The 17,394-nt window shown below is 31.1% G+C and overlaps 1 protein-coding gene across 1 annotated transcript; it reads right to left on the bottom strand.

Annotated features, from left to right (window-relative positions):
• Window positions 1-2,356: 2,356 nt before the first annotated feature.
• LOC148613763 (uncharacterized) lies at window positions 2,357-5,172 on the bottom strand. Its single transcript, XM_088586449.1, has 5 exons — window positions 5,163-5,172; window positions 4,481-4,582; window positions 3,662-3,922; window positions 2,882-2,983; window positions 2,357-2,519 (listed from the first exon to the last, which is right to left on the bottom strand). The coding sequence occupies exons 1-5, from the start codon at window positions 5,170-5,172 to the stop codon at window positions 2,482-2,484; spliced, it is 513 nt and encodes a 170-aa protein (XP_088442575.1). The 3' UTR covers window positions 2,357-2,481.
• Window positions 5,173-17,394: the final 12,222 nt, after the last annotated feature.

The following is a 17,394-nucleotide window of genomic DNA, read 5'->3' as shown; positions in this document are numbered from 1 at the left end:
AATACTGCCAAAATTTGAAGGGCCTTCCGACATGGTCGGGAAAAAGTTTCCCAAACTATAATAGCTTTTTGTTTCTCGTTTCTGGTTTGAGAATTAAAACTGAGTATATTTTACCCCAGTTTTAAGAAATTTCAATATCTTCATACTCAGAGTCCACTGAAAATGTACCAATGTACCATGTATAATAAAATGGACATTTTTTCATATCAATAATGCAATATTTTCTTTTTAGACAAATAAGATGGTATCGCATTAGTTAAAATAGCTAATTTATTTCAAAATAGAGTACTTTTCACCAATACTTTATGAAATTTTAGTATTTGTATTCTCCTGGAACAAGGAAAATGTGTTCCCAATAATCCATATACAACAAATATGGGCATTTTTCACATTGAAATAATTTTCTTTTCATATTTTGAGCAATTAGATGGTATCCCATAAGTCAAAAACACTCTTTTTTCATACATCCAGACCAATTACAATGTTTTTGCAATGTACGATGGATACCGACAATTAACGTGATTTTATATCAAAACATTTATAGACATTTAAAAATTGTGCATATCGGATGTGTTTATTTAAGAGGAATTCACCTTAATGAAAAATTACATGCAAATTGTTAACAATCAAGGAAGTACGACGAACACGTACACTGAATAATAAATCATTATTAGTTTCGTTTTGAAGTATAGCAATTACTGAGAATAATGATTCCGGCAGACACTATCATTCGTTTATCGTGCTTCATGCAACGTGTTTCGTGTAGATTTCGTGTTTCGTGTGCGTGGTATTGGGAACGTTACACGTTTCAGGAGGTGTAGGTATACCGATAGGGATCAAATGTAGATAGACGAGAACTTCATTATCGCTATCGGTGCAATTGTGAGTAAGTGAGTGAGTGAGCACATCTTTCCCTTTACCGCATTTAGGGATTTTTATGAAATTTTATGAGAAAATGTGGGGTGTGTTGCTTCAGAAAACTCAACAAGCGTTGTACATTGCAGTAGAAAAAAAAACAAATAAATATGTAAACTAAACTATATCTTGCATCCATTTTTAACCACAGTTGGTCGTATCCTCTGTTGATGTTGATTTAGTAATTAGGTATGTAGATAGGTATTAATAAATTGATATTTTGTGATAACTGATTTAATTTGTTTTTGCGTCAACATGCACCTATTTAATCGAAATGTGGTGCTATCTAGTGTCATGATTAAAGACAATGCGATCCGACTGAGAAAGAAAATTTCTGGCATGTCAGAGATTTGACATCTTTGTTTAGGGAATACTAGATAAATGATTTCCCTATTTTACGTACTGTAAATCTATGTTTTCTAACTGAAAACTCGCAACATAGCAGGCATATTTGACTGATAAAGGATAACAACTGTCACTTTAGGTTTATATCGTTAATCTCAGTTTTACCTTCGGCAATATCTCATTTTTTTGTCTTTAGTTTACGATGCTTTTTTCAAAACAAGATGGACATTAAATCTTGTAAACATTATTATTATTATATTCACATTTTTCTAAAAATCTCTTCAAATCTTTCTGGGCAAATCCAATGATGCAGTGATTAAATAATGGTCTTTTCAAAAAACAAAAGTATTCTTGGGTGATATTTTATTGTCAGATCGGTGAGGTATTGACATACATGTTTCTGATTTTTCCCACTTTGCCTGATTCTTACCCCTTCACTGAAAGCGGTTACCTTTTACAAAACTACAATGAAAGTTGAATTAATGATTTATCATATTCCTGGCCCTACTGTTTAGCATATAGAAAAAGACAAATAAATAACAAATGTTATATGATTTGTCAAGAAGTAACTTTTATGAACATTGAAACACTAAATTCGGCTGAATGCTTGGTCTGCGAGAAGTTGAATACCAGTCCATATAAAATTCAGATACTGGCAATTTAAATGGTGATTCATGATGTAGAGAACTCCATCGAACAAACAATGTTGTTTCAATCTTCAGATTCTATATTTTTAGCTAACATTAGTCTCTTCTGAATTCATATCTGTACTATGAAAAAAATCATATATCAATCTTACACTAAAATCAACCAATCAAAGCAAAGAACGACAAAGTGATGAATTCATGTACAAACTGTATAAAAAGAGTAAAATGTAAATGAAAAACCAAGACCGGTTATGGGGTATGTAACTTATTCTAAAAGGAAATAGAAGTAAATTTGATAGAGTTTTGACATGCGTGAATCACCTGTTGTCTGATTTTATAAAGACTTAATCATGCTTGACTTCCTGTTAAGATACAAAATAAACCAATCGATTTTAACGGAAGTGAACTAGTAATATATTGCTAAATGGTATAATAATTTTCTGAACGATTTCTCGGATTTCTAACACGAAACGAAAAAAAAATGTAAAACTTAGGTAAAATTTATTAAGACATAAAAAAAAAACAGAAGTTGACTGAGCAAATACTATATATGTTCTACTTTTTAATTGCTTAATTATCTCCTGGTAATGTGAAACCAACCTGTCGTTGTCTCTGAAATAAAAAAAAAGATTTTAGGAAAAAAAATGAATAGGAAACATGCTAGAAAGAGAAACTTAAGAGGAAAATGAACATGTTTCGTATTTTTAACTTTGACATTTTTCGTAGTAGACAAATGAATGTTGATTTTGTGGTTCGGTGAAACACGACTTCAAATTCAGTGACTTTCATACTTTATTGTGTCAACAAATCTTTTGATAAAATTGATTATACCACAAATTACATATATTTTTATAACTACTACTAAAAATACCGTTATTATTTATCTATAATAGACGAAGCAATACAATTCAACAAAAAAACATGCATGGTTATATCAATGTACTGTTAGCGAACTTCATAGCATTATTGTTTACCTAATGCACACAAATTGCAAGTCCTTTTACACAGAGGGTGGAATACTGCATTTGAACATAGATCTGGTTTACATGTTGTGTACTTATTATCCTCACAAGGCGCTAAAAAGGGGACGAAACTATTAAGAGGAATTATAACAAACTAACATCGAAACACTATTATCATTATTTCTGTTGCCATGGAAAAATATTTTCAATAAAAAAGCTATGTATACTAGCTTTTGTCTGGATTGACTTTTGTGATTCAAATCTCGTCCGTTGTTATTCATCCCTTACAAAGGCTGTAAGGCTGAAAATAGTTATTTCATTTTATCTCGTTTTATTTGTAGTTTGGATGCGACTACATTTTGCCTGTTTATTTTTGCAATAATGACGATCACCTAAACAACGTCACGACACATATAGTTTAGAATGGAAAGGCATCCGTAGTACATGATTTTATAAAAAAAAACAGCCATTGAAGGTCTCTTCTAAGCACTTAAAGGGTATTGTGATATCATGTATTTGTTAAAAAAAATGGGCTTACATAACATGATTTAGTCTAAACTCAAATTGAACTTGCATAAGTTAAAACCTATATTTTTTTCCAATAAATAAGTATTCCTATATTATAATCAACAACCAAAATGTACACAGTTACAGTCTGCTTAGATATTATTTTCAATATAATATTGTGAGCATACGAATTAGGTCGGGATCCAAGCATGGTTTCCTCGATATTTTTTAAATAAATTTAACGCTTGCTTAGTGTGAACGTATCGCTAAAAATTAAATACTTACTACATAGTCCACAAGTGAGCGGACATAATTGTTTGGTATAAGGGTTACTACAAACATGTCCGTCATTACATGCGACATTTGGACTATCACTACATACTGGCGTTGTTATTGGTGGCTGTGTTTTAATTGTTGTTATCGTTGTTGGGGTAGTTGATGTCGTTGTTGCTGATGTTGTTTGAATTGTTGTAAATGTTTTTGAAGTTGTGAAAGAAAGTTGTATTTTTTGTGTTGTCCTTGTTGGTTGTTTTGTAGTCGTTATTACTGATGATAAAAATATACCAAAGAAAAGCTTGTCATCAAATCAAGACCAAAAACAACACAAAAACAAAAAACAAAACAAAATGTGAAAACAATCAAATAGATATAGAAAGCCCAATTATAAAGATAAAGCAATACACTCAAGACAGAAACAACACATCTGAGGATATAAGAACGGACTTTGTCAAACACAACAAATACACCAAAGTTTAACATTTACCCAAATATAACAAATAAATTCACAGGTCTCTGAAAGGACTGCAAACGTGTACACACATCTGTAAAATTATCGTAAAAAAGTAAAACAACAAACAACTTGCAACACACAAACACAAACACATATAGATACAATAAATCAATATAATAATCGTTCTTTTCCTCAACCAATAATCAACATACAACATATTTAAAGATAGAGATTGAATGCACACAATTAATGAAAGTTAGAAACCGCGAGAGAAATCACACACAAAAATTTATAGAAGCAGCCTAATTCTATAAGATAAAATAAGTGATTGTCTATTCTTAAAGCACATTAGATTGAACTTAAATGCTACATACATCTTGAACAGTGGGTACCAGTATATCCCTGTTGGCATTTACAAGTATAACCCGCAACAAGATTAATGCATGTACCATTGTTACAAGAAGCCTGTCCACAGTCTAAAACACAAATGATTAGTTAGTGTTGTGAAAATGCATGGTTCTAGTGTTGTGAAAATGCATGGTTCTAGTCTTGCTACTACATTTGCTACTCTTGAATTGGTATCAATTCTTAATTCTAGATGATCGGAATATTGTTGAATACGTAAACATTACTCTTAGAAAAAAAATGACTAAGTGGTTACACATATGTAGTACTTGGCATATATTTTTATACTATTCTAGATTATCTCTTAAAAATACTTATGAACATGTTGTCAAAATGACGGAGTGCTTGAAAGACAACATTTTTGTCCGGTGTTGTGGACTTGACTTGTTTTCCAACAGACGGTCGATATATCAAGGGGACAAAATATTCTCCGCTACTCCCTCACATATTAATCTTTCGCTTTTTTGACGTTGACTTAATAGTCGATTTCACCCAAAAGAAGGAACTCCAATAGGTCAAATCCTTTGCTCTGAGTTTCTGTGCATTATCGTAATCGAATCCTTGATTCAGGGATTTAAATGCACAAACAACTTAGAGGAAAAGGATGCTATGACATCAGCCTAATTTCATGACCTAGTCTAAGTTGCTTACTTTTTCTCATCTTATTAAATTTAGAAATATTAAGGGATATTTAGAAAGTCGAAATGTTGAAAAATATATTTAATAAATTTTAGTTTATTATGTAATTTTACAGAATAAAATCTTTTGGAAAGGAGCATTGCATGAGTTTTATTTGAGAGATGGGAAGGATAGAACATTTATATGGCGCAATGTAAGAGTTATTGTATGCATTCTTACGAGTGCTTCTTTTCGGTTTTCAAGGACGAAAATAAATCAAACAAAGTAAAATAGAATCATACTTACAATTTCTTTCTAAAAATGTAAAAAAAAATAAATATTTTGAAATTTAGTATTTCCATGCAGACAACATAGAAAGCATCAATAAAAAGGCTCTACACTGATTTAACAAAAAAATACTTTATCCCAGCGCCAGGTCATCTTTGATTTTTACAGAAAGTCATCAACTTTCCAATAATACGAATTTTAACTTCCAGTTGAAATGGAGAACATGTAACTTTTGATAATTTCGTGCAGCTTATTGTTCGCATATTAAATAATTTTCAATCGGGGTACTCATTGCTTGGTTTAAATATCATGATTTGTTCGACAGTCTATTTTAAAAGTTTAAAGAAATACTTATGTATATTAAAGTGTCAGTCTCAGTATGAATCGGGCAGTATGTGTATACATATAACCCATCGTTCTGAAATTGTAATATGACTTTTCCATATAAATTTAGTAAATTGTGTTTTCTTTTTCATTGAATTGCACTAAAATGAACATTACAAAGGCGGGTTACTCAGATAAATCTCATTTTTAACATGCTGATGAAAGATTTCTTAACAAATCCAGTGATGCAAAGATCAAATAGTGGTATTTTCAAAAAGAGAAATCCTCTTCCGATAAAATATCATTGTCTGATCGGTGGGATTATGCCACAGCTTGCAGAAACTACCCAGACGCTTTGTTTCGCACTATAATTCCGGCTTCCGGAACAGGGTTATGTTGTTACAAGATTGAAGTCATCACTACAAAAGTTTTATGGTTGTCATCATGAGTTCGTGGATCGTTATGGTGTATCCATCTGCACCATGAAAACTGATTTATTCAACGGGTCATAGTTTTCCTTTCCTCGTTTGTCTACCCCGGACTTGACTTTTTATGAGCAACTCGGCGGGTTTTCTAGAAAAGCAGAGGACGCTTACCCTACCGGTGCACCTAGTCCATGCTCCCAGTGTTTAGTGGAGTCCGAGTTGCTTATTTGCTTTTGTTACTTCGTATGTATGATGTTAGTTACTTTATGTTCTTAGTTGTTTATATCTGTTTTCCATGGCTGGTCTTTGTCCCTGGATTGTATTCTTTTGATTACCGCTATAACCTTGGTTCCCTTGATAACTCTTTGACATCCATGTTACAAATTTTGCCAAATTGCATTATCCATATGCATACACAGGCTTACACTTAAAGGGGAAAGAGTCACTTACGATATTGGCAGTGCATTCCAACAAAACCTTGGTCACACTGACATTCAAAGCCATGCAGTTTGTTTATACATTTCCCATGAACACATTTGTTTGGGTGACAATCTAAAAAAATCAAAATGATTTGGTTAAAGAATAAAAAAAATATATATATGATTTTGATTCACACTTGAATACTGATCGCATTTACTACTAATTTCCACTGTATTCTACAATTGCATCAATGAATTATTATCATCAAAATTTGGGAAAAAAGTATTTGGCGCAGTTCATTTTCATACAACAATAGTCATATCGTTTCTCATATTTACGAAGTGCAAGCTGTATAGCATGTTTTTAAAAAAGGGCCGAAACCAACCAACACACAACAACCTTGTTTACGGTCTCATTTGGGAAAGAAAGAACATTTTTAGTTAGAACTTTGGTAAGTAGTTAAATGCTGCGAAATAAATTATTAACAAGAATTTAAGTACTTAATGTACCCCCAGTAAGTAAAAAAATTGAATTTTAAGTCTAGTGCTGTTCATCACTACATACGAATAGAAAACTAATCTGTCTGGTTGGAGAGATACTTTTCTTTGCTCAGAATTAAATAAAACTAAGTCAAAGTCGGGAATAAGAAGAATGTCTATAAATTACAAAACAAGCCAATCAAACTGTTATACGAAAAAAAAACATTTTCTTGATATTTTGAACCATACTTACGATTTTTAGCTACAACAAAAACATGAGCGGTATCATTATGTTTGTATATTTCTGTTCATATTTTTTGTTTTTATTCTTTCCTTGTTAAAATGTTTCTGTTCCATAATACAAAAAAAAGCCAAAAAGAAAAAAAAAAAAATAAATAAATAAATAAAAAAATAAAAAAAACAAACAAAACAAAAGGAAACAAAAGAAAACATTGATACGTAAATAAACCAAAATATAATCAGATAACGGAGAAAAGGAAGAATAAACATTTAAACAAATATCGGGCAACCGACATACAAACAACATACCAATACAACATCAATGATACTGTATTTTTAGTATGCCAATTAAAAAAAAATGATTGCTTCTTATTTACGAGTCATACAAAATATATTTCATTGTTTTATTTATCGTTCGTTTTAACTCAGAACTATAAGCGTTCCTTTACACATTTTTTGTTTGTTTATTTTATTTTATTAAGATGCTTTATAGGTCTATATGATTAAAATTATTCATTCCAACCGGTCTGATCTTATGTGATAATTCACATTCAAAGATCCAGTAATCTTATTGAATTTCAGTGTAACTTAGAGAGTTAACTCTGTAAGATTGGAATTCGACAATACAGCTCTAATTAGAGTAGGGATTAAACGAAAAGCCATGTTTAATTTGTGTTTACTATAACATTTTAAACAAAATATCAGCAACAAAAATATGTAGGCTTTCAAACCATTTTTCACATTTTGCATGATTCTTAGATTGAGTGCCTCTTTATCAGTTCACGTTATACTCCTTCTGTTTGCTCCATTAAGATCCAAAAAGAAACAGTCAATGTATTTTTGTTCAAAACTCTAAACAAAAAGATTCAAAATATTTTTAACATTTTAAATCTTTGTCTGACCTTGATCGCAAGTAGTTCCATTATATCCATGGAAACATGAACACTCCCATCCATCTTGTCCATTGGTGCAGTGACCATGCACACACGGATTAGAATGGCAATCTAAAATTGTTATGCTATACATGTTTTAAGCTTACAGTTTTTAGGCACAGTTTCGGGTTATCAAATGCATAAAAAGTAAAGAGCGAAAAGTGAGAACACCCGAGATATTGGAGACATATAACATTAAATTGATTGCAAATGGAAAAAAGAAGAGTGAAATATGATTAATGATGTTCGCTGGCAATGTTCAGTCATTTTTGTTAGATTTTCAGACTCCTCTGAATTTATCCATGTCATATCATTTATATTCTATGCACAGTGACCCCCCTTTTATTTTCATAATTTCATTAACACACCTAACAATGTTATTTGGGAATTTTTTTTATGAAATCCTTGTTATTTTAATAATAGAGTATATAAAAGCGGTTACGATAAAACTTATAGAAAATCTAGGGAAATAAATTCTTCCCCCCCCAAAAAAAAATAAATAAATAAATAAAATAAAATAAATAAAGAAATGCTTATATCTAAGATATGATCACACTGACCAACCTATGTTGTTCTTCTTATATTATTATAAGAAAGACCTTGAACAAAACAAATTCAAAACCGTGCGGAATCCTTTTTATTTTTTAATAGAGCAGCGAACATTTTTAAACCTCTTGTTTACTTTTTATGCACTATATGAGAAAATACTTAATGAGAAATTTGTTGTATTTTTTTTTCTTCAATTCGAAAGATTCGTTTTTAAAATAGCCTCATTTAGCATATGGAGCAACTTCGTAATGACGAATTGATCGTATAATGTTAATCAAAGGTTAGGATTACTTACAATTTTCTGAAAAGAAAACAAAATAACGCTTTAGATACAAATGAATAATATAGAACTATGCAAAAACACAAAAAAAAAACAAACAAACAAACAAAAAAAAGCAAACATTACATCCACAACATCTATATTTGACACTAGCCATGATATTACCTGAGAATTGTAATTACGGCCAGTATTACACTATGTAACCTGTCCAAACCGAATTCAGAATTATCTAAAAACATTTCTAAACAAAGCTAATTTTGAAGTCCCCTTATGTTGGATTAAATGAATGTTGCACCTGCCTAATCAAACATCAGTTTAAGAAAGAAGACCTAAGGTAAGGGATATGTCTGTATCATTTTCAATTTCACCGAAGCCTACCAAGCTTTCATTTGAAACAGAAATCAGTCAAAGTTACTTTTATGCTTACATGAGATTTGTGTAAAATGCTAAATTCAAACGTTCATATGATTTCTAAAATTTGTGTCCCCTACCTTAGGTCTAACATCTTAAACCGTCCAAAAGGGTTCAGTTCAGACAGTTTTCACAAGTCTAACTTTTTCTTTTAAAACTTTGACGACAGAAAAAAAGTATAATTCAAGCACGACCATAGTAAGTTTGATCATTTCCAATTCCGCATTAAATATTATTGAAGGTATACTTTCATGCAAAACCGGTGAAAAGAAGCTACAAAAGACAAAAACAAAATCTAACATGAAACACAAATTTTCACGCACACAATAGTAAAACATTAAATATAAAAACATATAGTACAAACAAGTACAGAAAAAAAACCAAAACAAATAAAGTAAAACAGAAACTTAAATTTACTTACTTTTAGAACAAGTATGTCCGTAGAATTCAGCAGGGCACTTACAAATAAATCCTCGCCGCTGAAGCATATTTTCACACCGTCCTCCGTTCTGACATGGACTGGAGTGACAATCTATATAAATTCATTAAGACCTTTTTAATGCATCATACTAATCGGTGTTGTGGTTTCCAAGGGAAACGATTTGTTTACCGTATCAGCTGTCCTTCCCTTTTTCATCAACCCCCTACGTTACTTTTTTATGAGGTTTTTCTTACAATAAAAAAAGCAGAGGCTGCTTACCCTACCGTTTCACCTGGTCCATACTTCCACTTTTTAGTGGAGTCCGGGTTATTCATGTTCTTTTGTGTGTTAATTTGGTTATGTTGTTCTTTGTTGTGTGTGTCTAGTTTTTATCCTGTGATATTTTCTTTTGATTTCTGCTCGAATCTTGTCTTTTTAATAGCTATTGAACTTATTTCGTAAAATATTGCTTGTTCAGTGCAATTGTGATTTGATACTTAATTAAACAAATTTTTTAAAAAGTGTTTTTATTTTGTAATTTATTACATCTTAATAATGTAATTGTGTTAAATATTTTATGTTTGCATAGGCGACCTAAAGACTGTTAACATGACTAGAAATTTCCATCGAAAAAAAAAAACTAAAACAAAACAAAACAAAACATTTCGTACAAATGAGTCCCTCGTGCTTTTGACTACCTTGTTTCAGTTTTTAATTGTTTAAACCGAAGAGATTGTTTATAAGCAACATACGACGATTTTAGTACTACATTATATTATTTTGTCTTCTTTAATATACATACATGTATCCGACTATTGAATAATTAAACGATATGAATTCAGAATTGCTGTCGGTCTGCAAGAAGTGTTTAAATACGGAGTTTTTAAAGACAACTGCGACTATGAATAATAGTACAACTTGGGAAAACGTTGATATCAAACTCGGGATCAAATCAATGTTTCATGACATACTCTTGCAAGAAAAAAAAAACTTTTACACGTATTTTGAAATGTATTTTCTGTTAATCTAGTTTATAAAATATGGATTTGGCACGTATACAAGTATTACAATCAATGCTATAAAATGGTTAAATATGCACACACAAAATGTAACTAATCACTGTGCATCTTTTGTCGACACATTACCACGTCAAAATGTTTACTGGTTAGTAGGGTAGATTATTACAGTATATGCATATGAATATGTACACATACAATACATACTCATGACTCTTATGAAATAAAATATTGAATATGAATAAATAAATGAATGAATGTTATTTTGTAGATAAAATATATAACTTTGCCGAAGTTAATATTTAATGTTTTTTTTATATAATATGCAAGTAAAAAATAAAGCCGAGCTGAGTAAAATACACGTAAGTGATCTTTAAGTTATGTTATAAATATAAACTTCACGTATATATATACTGGTGTTTTAATCAAATTCTAGACCATTCTAGATAAGCATACTTATCTTTCAGACCTTTGAATATCAGGTTCTGAGATGTGAATGAATAGCAACACTTTGTCCATCAGACTTACTTTACAGCTTGAAAATAATATTATGAATGACTCGTTTGGGTAAATTAAAGACACTTGGTGCATAAATATTTGCACGATTCGGCGGTCCATAGCGGTATTCCAGTTTGCAATTGACAGACAGGTGAATATTGAAGACTTTATATTGTGCAACATGAATAAACATTTATATATATATGATTTGTTGATCATATGGACAAAGTATGTTCTGGAACCTTCAGTAAAATATTCTACTGCAAGACCTTTTAGAAGATTACCGGATAAATTCGAAATATTTGATTGTTACTGTATGGGGGAAACGGTAAAAAAATCGGAAGATTTTTCATTGATGTATGTATATATATATATATATATATACAACGTCTCAGAATGTGACGACTCAATTCGCTACACTGCTCCATCGGATCAAATTGATACAGGGAAGATATGTAATAGAAAGATCTGAAAAATTTCCAACGATGTTAGAACTGTCAAATTTGCGATGCAAATTTTTGGTCGTTCCCTCCGCGGGACTCGAACTCGTACTGCTGTGACATCTATGGCAATACCGCCTGCACGAAGTCCAGCGCCCTAGACCACTCGGCCAGCTAGACTATATAAAAATTTAGCTTTCGCTGGCCGGGTCATTCCTCCTCGTAGGATTAATCTAGGACTGTAACTTAGTACACGATGTATGATGGTACGGGACAGTTCATTTAGATGTTAATATGTAGGATAGAAGATCCAATTAATGATGCATGTCACAACAAATTAATATTATACAAACGTCTCAGAATTTGACGACTCTATTCGCTACACTGCTCCTTCGGATCAAATTGATACAGGAAGATATATAAACGTATAGAAAGGTCTATATTGATGAGAACACATAGTTATGGTTAATATTCATAGAAAACATATTAATATATTTATAAACGAGAAGTAATATTTATCCTGGTTTACATTATCGCAATTTTGACATTTTATTTATTCGTATGTATATACATGTATCTTATAAAGTAAATTTATAGGGTAAACTTCATATTCTTCGGTTAATGTTGTTAGGTAAATACATGCATAAATAATTTCAGTAGATGACAGAATCATGTGAAAACAGGAAATACATTAAGGATTGTTTAGGGCATTAGAATTATCTGAAAGGAACAAAGGGATAGGGATAATAGGGAATAAAGCATGGGGATGGTGTATAACTGTGAAATGAAGTTTATATAATTCAAGAGCTCAACATGTATGTTTTTATGTACAAATGCTTTAATGTTTTCGAAAATTAAATACGCAATTCCTTTAGAATATATCTTAATTGAATGTAACAATTTTCCATTGCATTTTAGAATAATTACAATTGAGCAATGTAATTCAGCATCTTTGGTTAGTTTTAAAAATCAAATCTTCAAGGCAGAATGATATTGTAGCGTATAATTGATACCATTAGTTCATGTTTGGAATTATCAAATAATCACAGGGAAGTGCCATAGAACATTCTGCATATCTTGACGAAAATCAATAATGAAAAAAGAAACGTCTGAAAAATCATGAACTAGAAATGGACGTGTGCAACTATCAATTGAGAAAACATTTTAGCGTATTTCTCCTAGTAAAAAAAATGAATGAAATTAAATTAACTCATCTAGCAAACATTTGGATCAGTGGTAACTTGTACATGGCAAATGTTCTGCACTTGGTGCTGTTTTTTTTCCTGAATGTATCATTTGTCTCTTACACCTTTAACAACAATAAACATTTAATGATAATGTATACTTACGATTGACTGACATATATATAAAAAAAAAATCAAAAATATGTGTGTAAATATTAGCATTACCTTATCATCATTCCTTCAACCTACCATTAAAGGGTTATTCAGAATTATATATGCTAAACTAGTATCACTACCATGTATTTTGATTGATGCAACTCTCATGAAGGCATTGAATTTATCTAGATCAAACATCAACATAACTACTGAATCTTTATAAATAATAAAAATAATCACATAGCAGTTATCTGTATATGTTATGCGTATAAAAACATAAGCATCTAAAATGAATGATTATGATAAAAGGAAAACAATGAACTTACTTTTAATTATGCTGTGGCGGAATCATAGGTATCTACCAAGTCATTAACCTGGAGTGCAGCTAAACATTGAGACGGACGAATAGAAAGACATTATCTTTACTTTAATCCACTTTTCTTTCAACAGAGTCAACATAACACGCTTTCATTTAATAGTTTATTTACTTACATTTAAAAATAAATTTATTACCTTGCCTACAATATTGACCGTCGTAACCATCATTGCATTTACAAACATGTTGATGACCTGACAAAACACACTCTCCATGTTCACAGGGGGGTTCACAAATGGCTAAAACATTAATAAATGTTGATTTTGATAATCATGTCAGAAAGTAGTTATTTAATACATAGCTAGAAATTATTGATTCGTATAAAATCATTATCAAGTAACATCATTCAGCTAAACGTACTCTAAATCCACAACCGTTGCGGTAAAATCTGATGACGAATTTGCATATACATATTTTGTTTAAATTTCTTAAAATGGAACATTTTATAGTCCAAAAGAAAGCTTGTGTGGCAATTATTTTATCAAAACTATAAAATGCAAGTTCTCGATGACGGCAATTAATCACTGTCTTATTTTATTGATACTACTTTCTTTATTGGATACAATGATTTGCGGTTTTGCAAATGTAGACACTGTAATACACAGTCTAGTGAAAGGAAATGACTTTTAACATTGATCTTCCTACAAGTTGCGTTTTCAAAGACATGTGAAATGAGTACAACAGACAACATTACATCTTTCACAGTTTATTCCGGTATATCCCGCGTCACAGGAACACTTGTATGGTGTGTCCAAATTCTTGATATGATATGAGCATTTCCCATGAACACATGGGTTAGATAGGCAATCTGGAAATGAAAATTTGAATTCGATGTCAATGCTATTGTGTACATTACAAAACTGTCACAGTCGAACTTAATATGCAAGGTGTTTTAGTTTGTGCATACTGTGATGAAGTATTTACATGTTATTTACTTTTTGTTTGTTTTATCCTTCCTTATGTATCGCCAATTTTCATGAAAAAAAATAAGGTAATTAGGTTAACAATAGAGCCTACAGTATTAACAATGTTGTAATGAAATAAATGTTCTTCATAGCATGATAAACTATATAAATATAAGTAACCACAATGTTGTCTGGTATTAGTTCATTGTAATGACGTTATTATGGAGGCACAATAATACGTCATTTAACCAAACTGCTTAGAATTGCAATTTACTTTGTTTCCTTGGACATAGTTAAATCCAGAAAACTAAGACTTCATATTTTCACTATCTGATAATGAATACATTCGCTAAATATATTTTTTGTTTTGTTGTTGACACCGAATTCTTGCCAAATATATGACCAGAAAGTGACCAAAAGAACGAAGTCGAACAAATATTCGATTTTTGGTAAACGCCAAGCAATTTTCCTGTCCTTTCGATGGAAAAGTTATCTTAAGTCGTTATGTAATTTATGACAACGAGAGCCTCTATCTCCCTATTTCTTATATGGGATAACGAAATCTGTCCATCTATACTTCCAATATAATCCATACCAATTATTTCATATTCCTATACTTCACCCATTGCATCCAAAATTTTCAGTAGGCTATTGCAGAACCTGGAGATTGAGGACTTCAAGGCTAAACCACCTGACTGTTCTTGCAACAGCTCTCCATTCAAATATGGTCCTTCTGGTCACGTCGTTACGTGAGATTTAACCATAATCCAAAACAAATCTCTTCGTAATATCCTTTCTAAAGGTCCCAAATACCCTGAACCACGCTCCATAAATTGGAATTATAACTTTATAATCTTATGGATGCCGTCGAGGACTGTGCAAGAAAATGGATAAAACGAGAACAAGAAGACATTGATTCTCTGTCAGAGTCGTTAAAGGCCGTGAGGTCTTTAATTTTGAAACGAAAAAAAATTAAGTAGGTCAATGAGTGCCAACGCTACATCAGTTGTTAAAGACTCCGATGTAGCAAAAACATTGACTACTATACATACATGACAAGTATGTTGTCGTACCAGCAGACAAAACCGAAAACAACATTTTTTTGAATATGTAAGTTGTTAATGTACCAGTTTTACTATAGGGCTAGTAAATTTGATTCATGATTAAGTGTTTGGTCGGGATTTCTTCTGTTGAATGCATTCAAAACGAACGACCAATTTGTATTGATATATAATAGATAAGGTGATAACATTCAAAAGATAATATAAATAAAAAACAAATAAATCGTTAAGAAAAAACATGGACAAAAATCGTGAATTTAAAAAAAAACACTGGATAAAAAAGAGACGCCTGTCAACCCGGACTTAAAAAAAAAGCGTAACCTCAAGTTGATCTTAATGTTTGTGAAGAAGACGTGTCAACTTTTGAAAGAAAATAAATAATACCAGTGAAATTAAAAAGAAGTAAAACAGTGCAATGAGAATAAATAATTCGCATTTGACATTTAAACAAAAGGGGTGGGTAGTCCTTATAGTACTGGTAATCAAAACCGCTTACGCTAATGTAATTTGCATTATGATAAAAGTTTATTGGATGCACGATTTCGTAACAAAATGTTTAATCAGTATACTTACAGTTGGCTAAAGGGAAAAGAAAATAATACGTTGTACTGTATGTGAAATACAATAAATAACTATTAGTATCTTTGAATATGGCTAAGCTTTTGTGAGAATCAGGCAAATGGGAAAAATAAAAATACATGCATATCAAAAACCAACCGATCTCGCAATACAATTTCACTCATGGAGCATGCCTCTATTTGAACATACCTTCCTTTGTTCTCTGCATCACTGGATACGTTCAGAGATTTTTCAATAGAATATTAGAATAATGAGGTTTTTGACAGAGTTATCAGCCCACAAATGATTATTTTCAGTTAAATCATAACTCAATTTAATAAGATGATATGTAAAATCATGTCCCTATCTCTTGACTCTGATTGTGAAATAGTTAAAGTAAACTTTCAAAATGGTGTTTTTTTACATACCATGTTTCACCCACTGCCTTATTCTTATAGAGTCTTACATAAAAATATGTTACTTTTTTAAACGTTATACATATATGCTCTATCAGACGGAGCGTTAATACAGTTGTAAATTTCAACACACCTTCCTCAAAATATCGCAGTATGCAGGCTATCATGACAGTCTATGGCTAATTTTAGATAAGTTAGGTGCATTGGTGATTCTTTAAATTGTTATGTCAGATAACATTTTGACATGATAATTTTTGAACTCGCAAGTTGGTAGGCAGAATTTCTTAGAACTTTGTTATGAATAACATTTCATTTTTGTAATATTAACTTATCTATATTTCGTTTTGCGACTTAGTCTTATCAATTAACATCGTGTTATTAAGAATTTTTTTCTCTGAAATTTGTAACCTTTTACGTTTTTCAGTACATTTTCCACAACTTCCTGTTTAAAAAAATTACGATATCACACTTCCGGTTTATCACACTTTTGACTGGAAAAAGTTTAAGTTATATTGATATTTGTTAGAAATATTAGTTGGCCTTTTAGAATCATGGTAGTTTTAATACAATTGAAACTATTATATTTTGTTAAGTACTTCGTATAGAAAGTATTTCCAGTGTATATAGCCGATTCACTACTGATCGTCTAGACGATTTGATTACTAAAGTAAATTACTTAATAGATAAAAGTACAAGAGGCGTCAAAGTCTAAAACTAAGTTATGTTTTTAAATGTTAATCATTTTGGTGTCGACGGATAGATTTTATTTGCTGCTTAACGTTATTATTAAGTGTTTCAGGGGCCTGTCAGTCAAGTGTAAAGGGGTTGGTTCACTAAATACCAAATTTGGCCCAAGGTCAGTTTTTGACAAAAACTTTACAGACGG

The sequence above is a fragment of the Perna viridis genome, chromosome 6 (genome assembly GCF_037379345.1).
Source record: "Perna viridis isolate PV_CMFRI_1.1 ecotype Kerala chromosome 6, ASM3737934v1, whole genome shotgun sequence".
NCBI classification, from domain to species: domain Eukaryota; kingdom Metazoa; phylum Mollusca; class Bivalvia; order Mytilida; family Mytilidae; genus Perna; species Perna viridis.
Note: the sequence above shows the minus strand (reverse complement) of the source record. Positions and strands in the feature narration are given on the sequence as shown.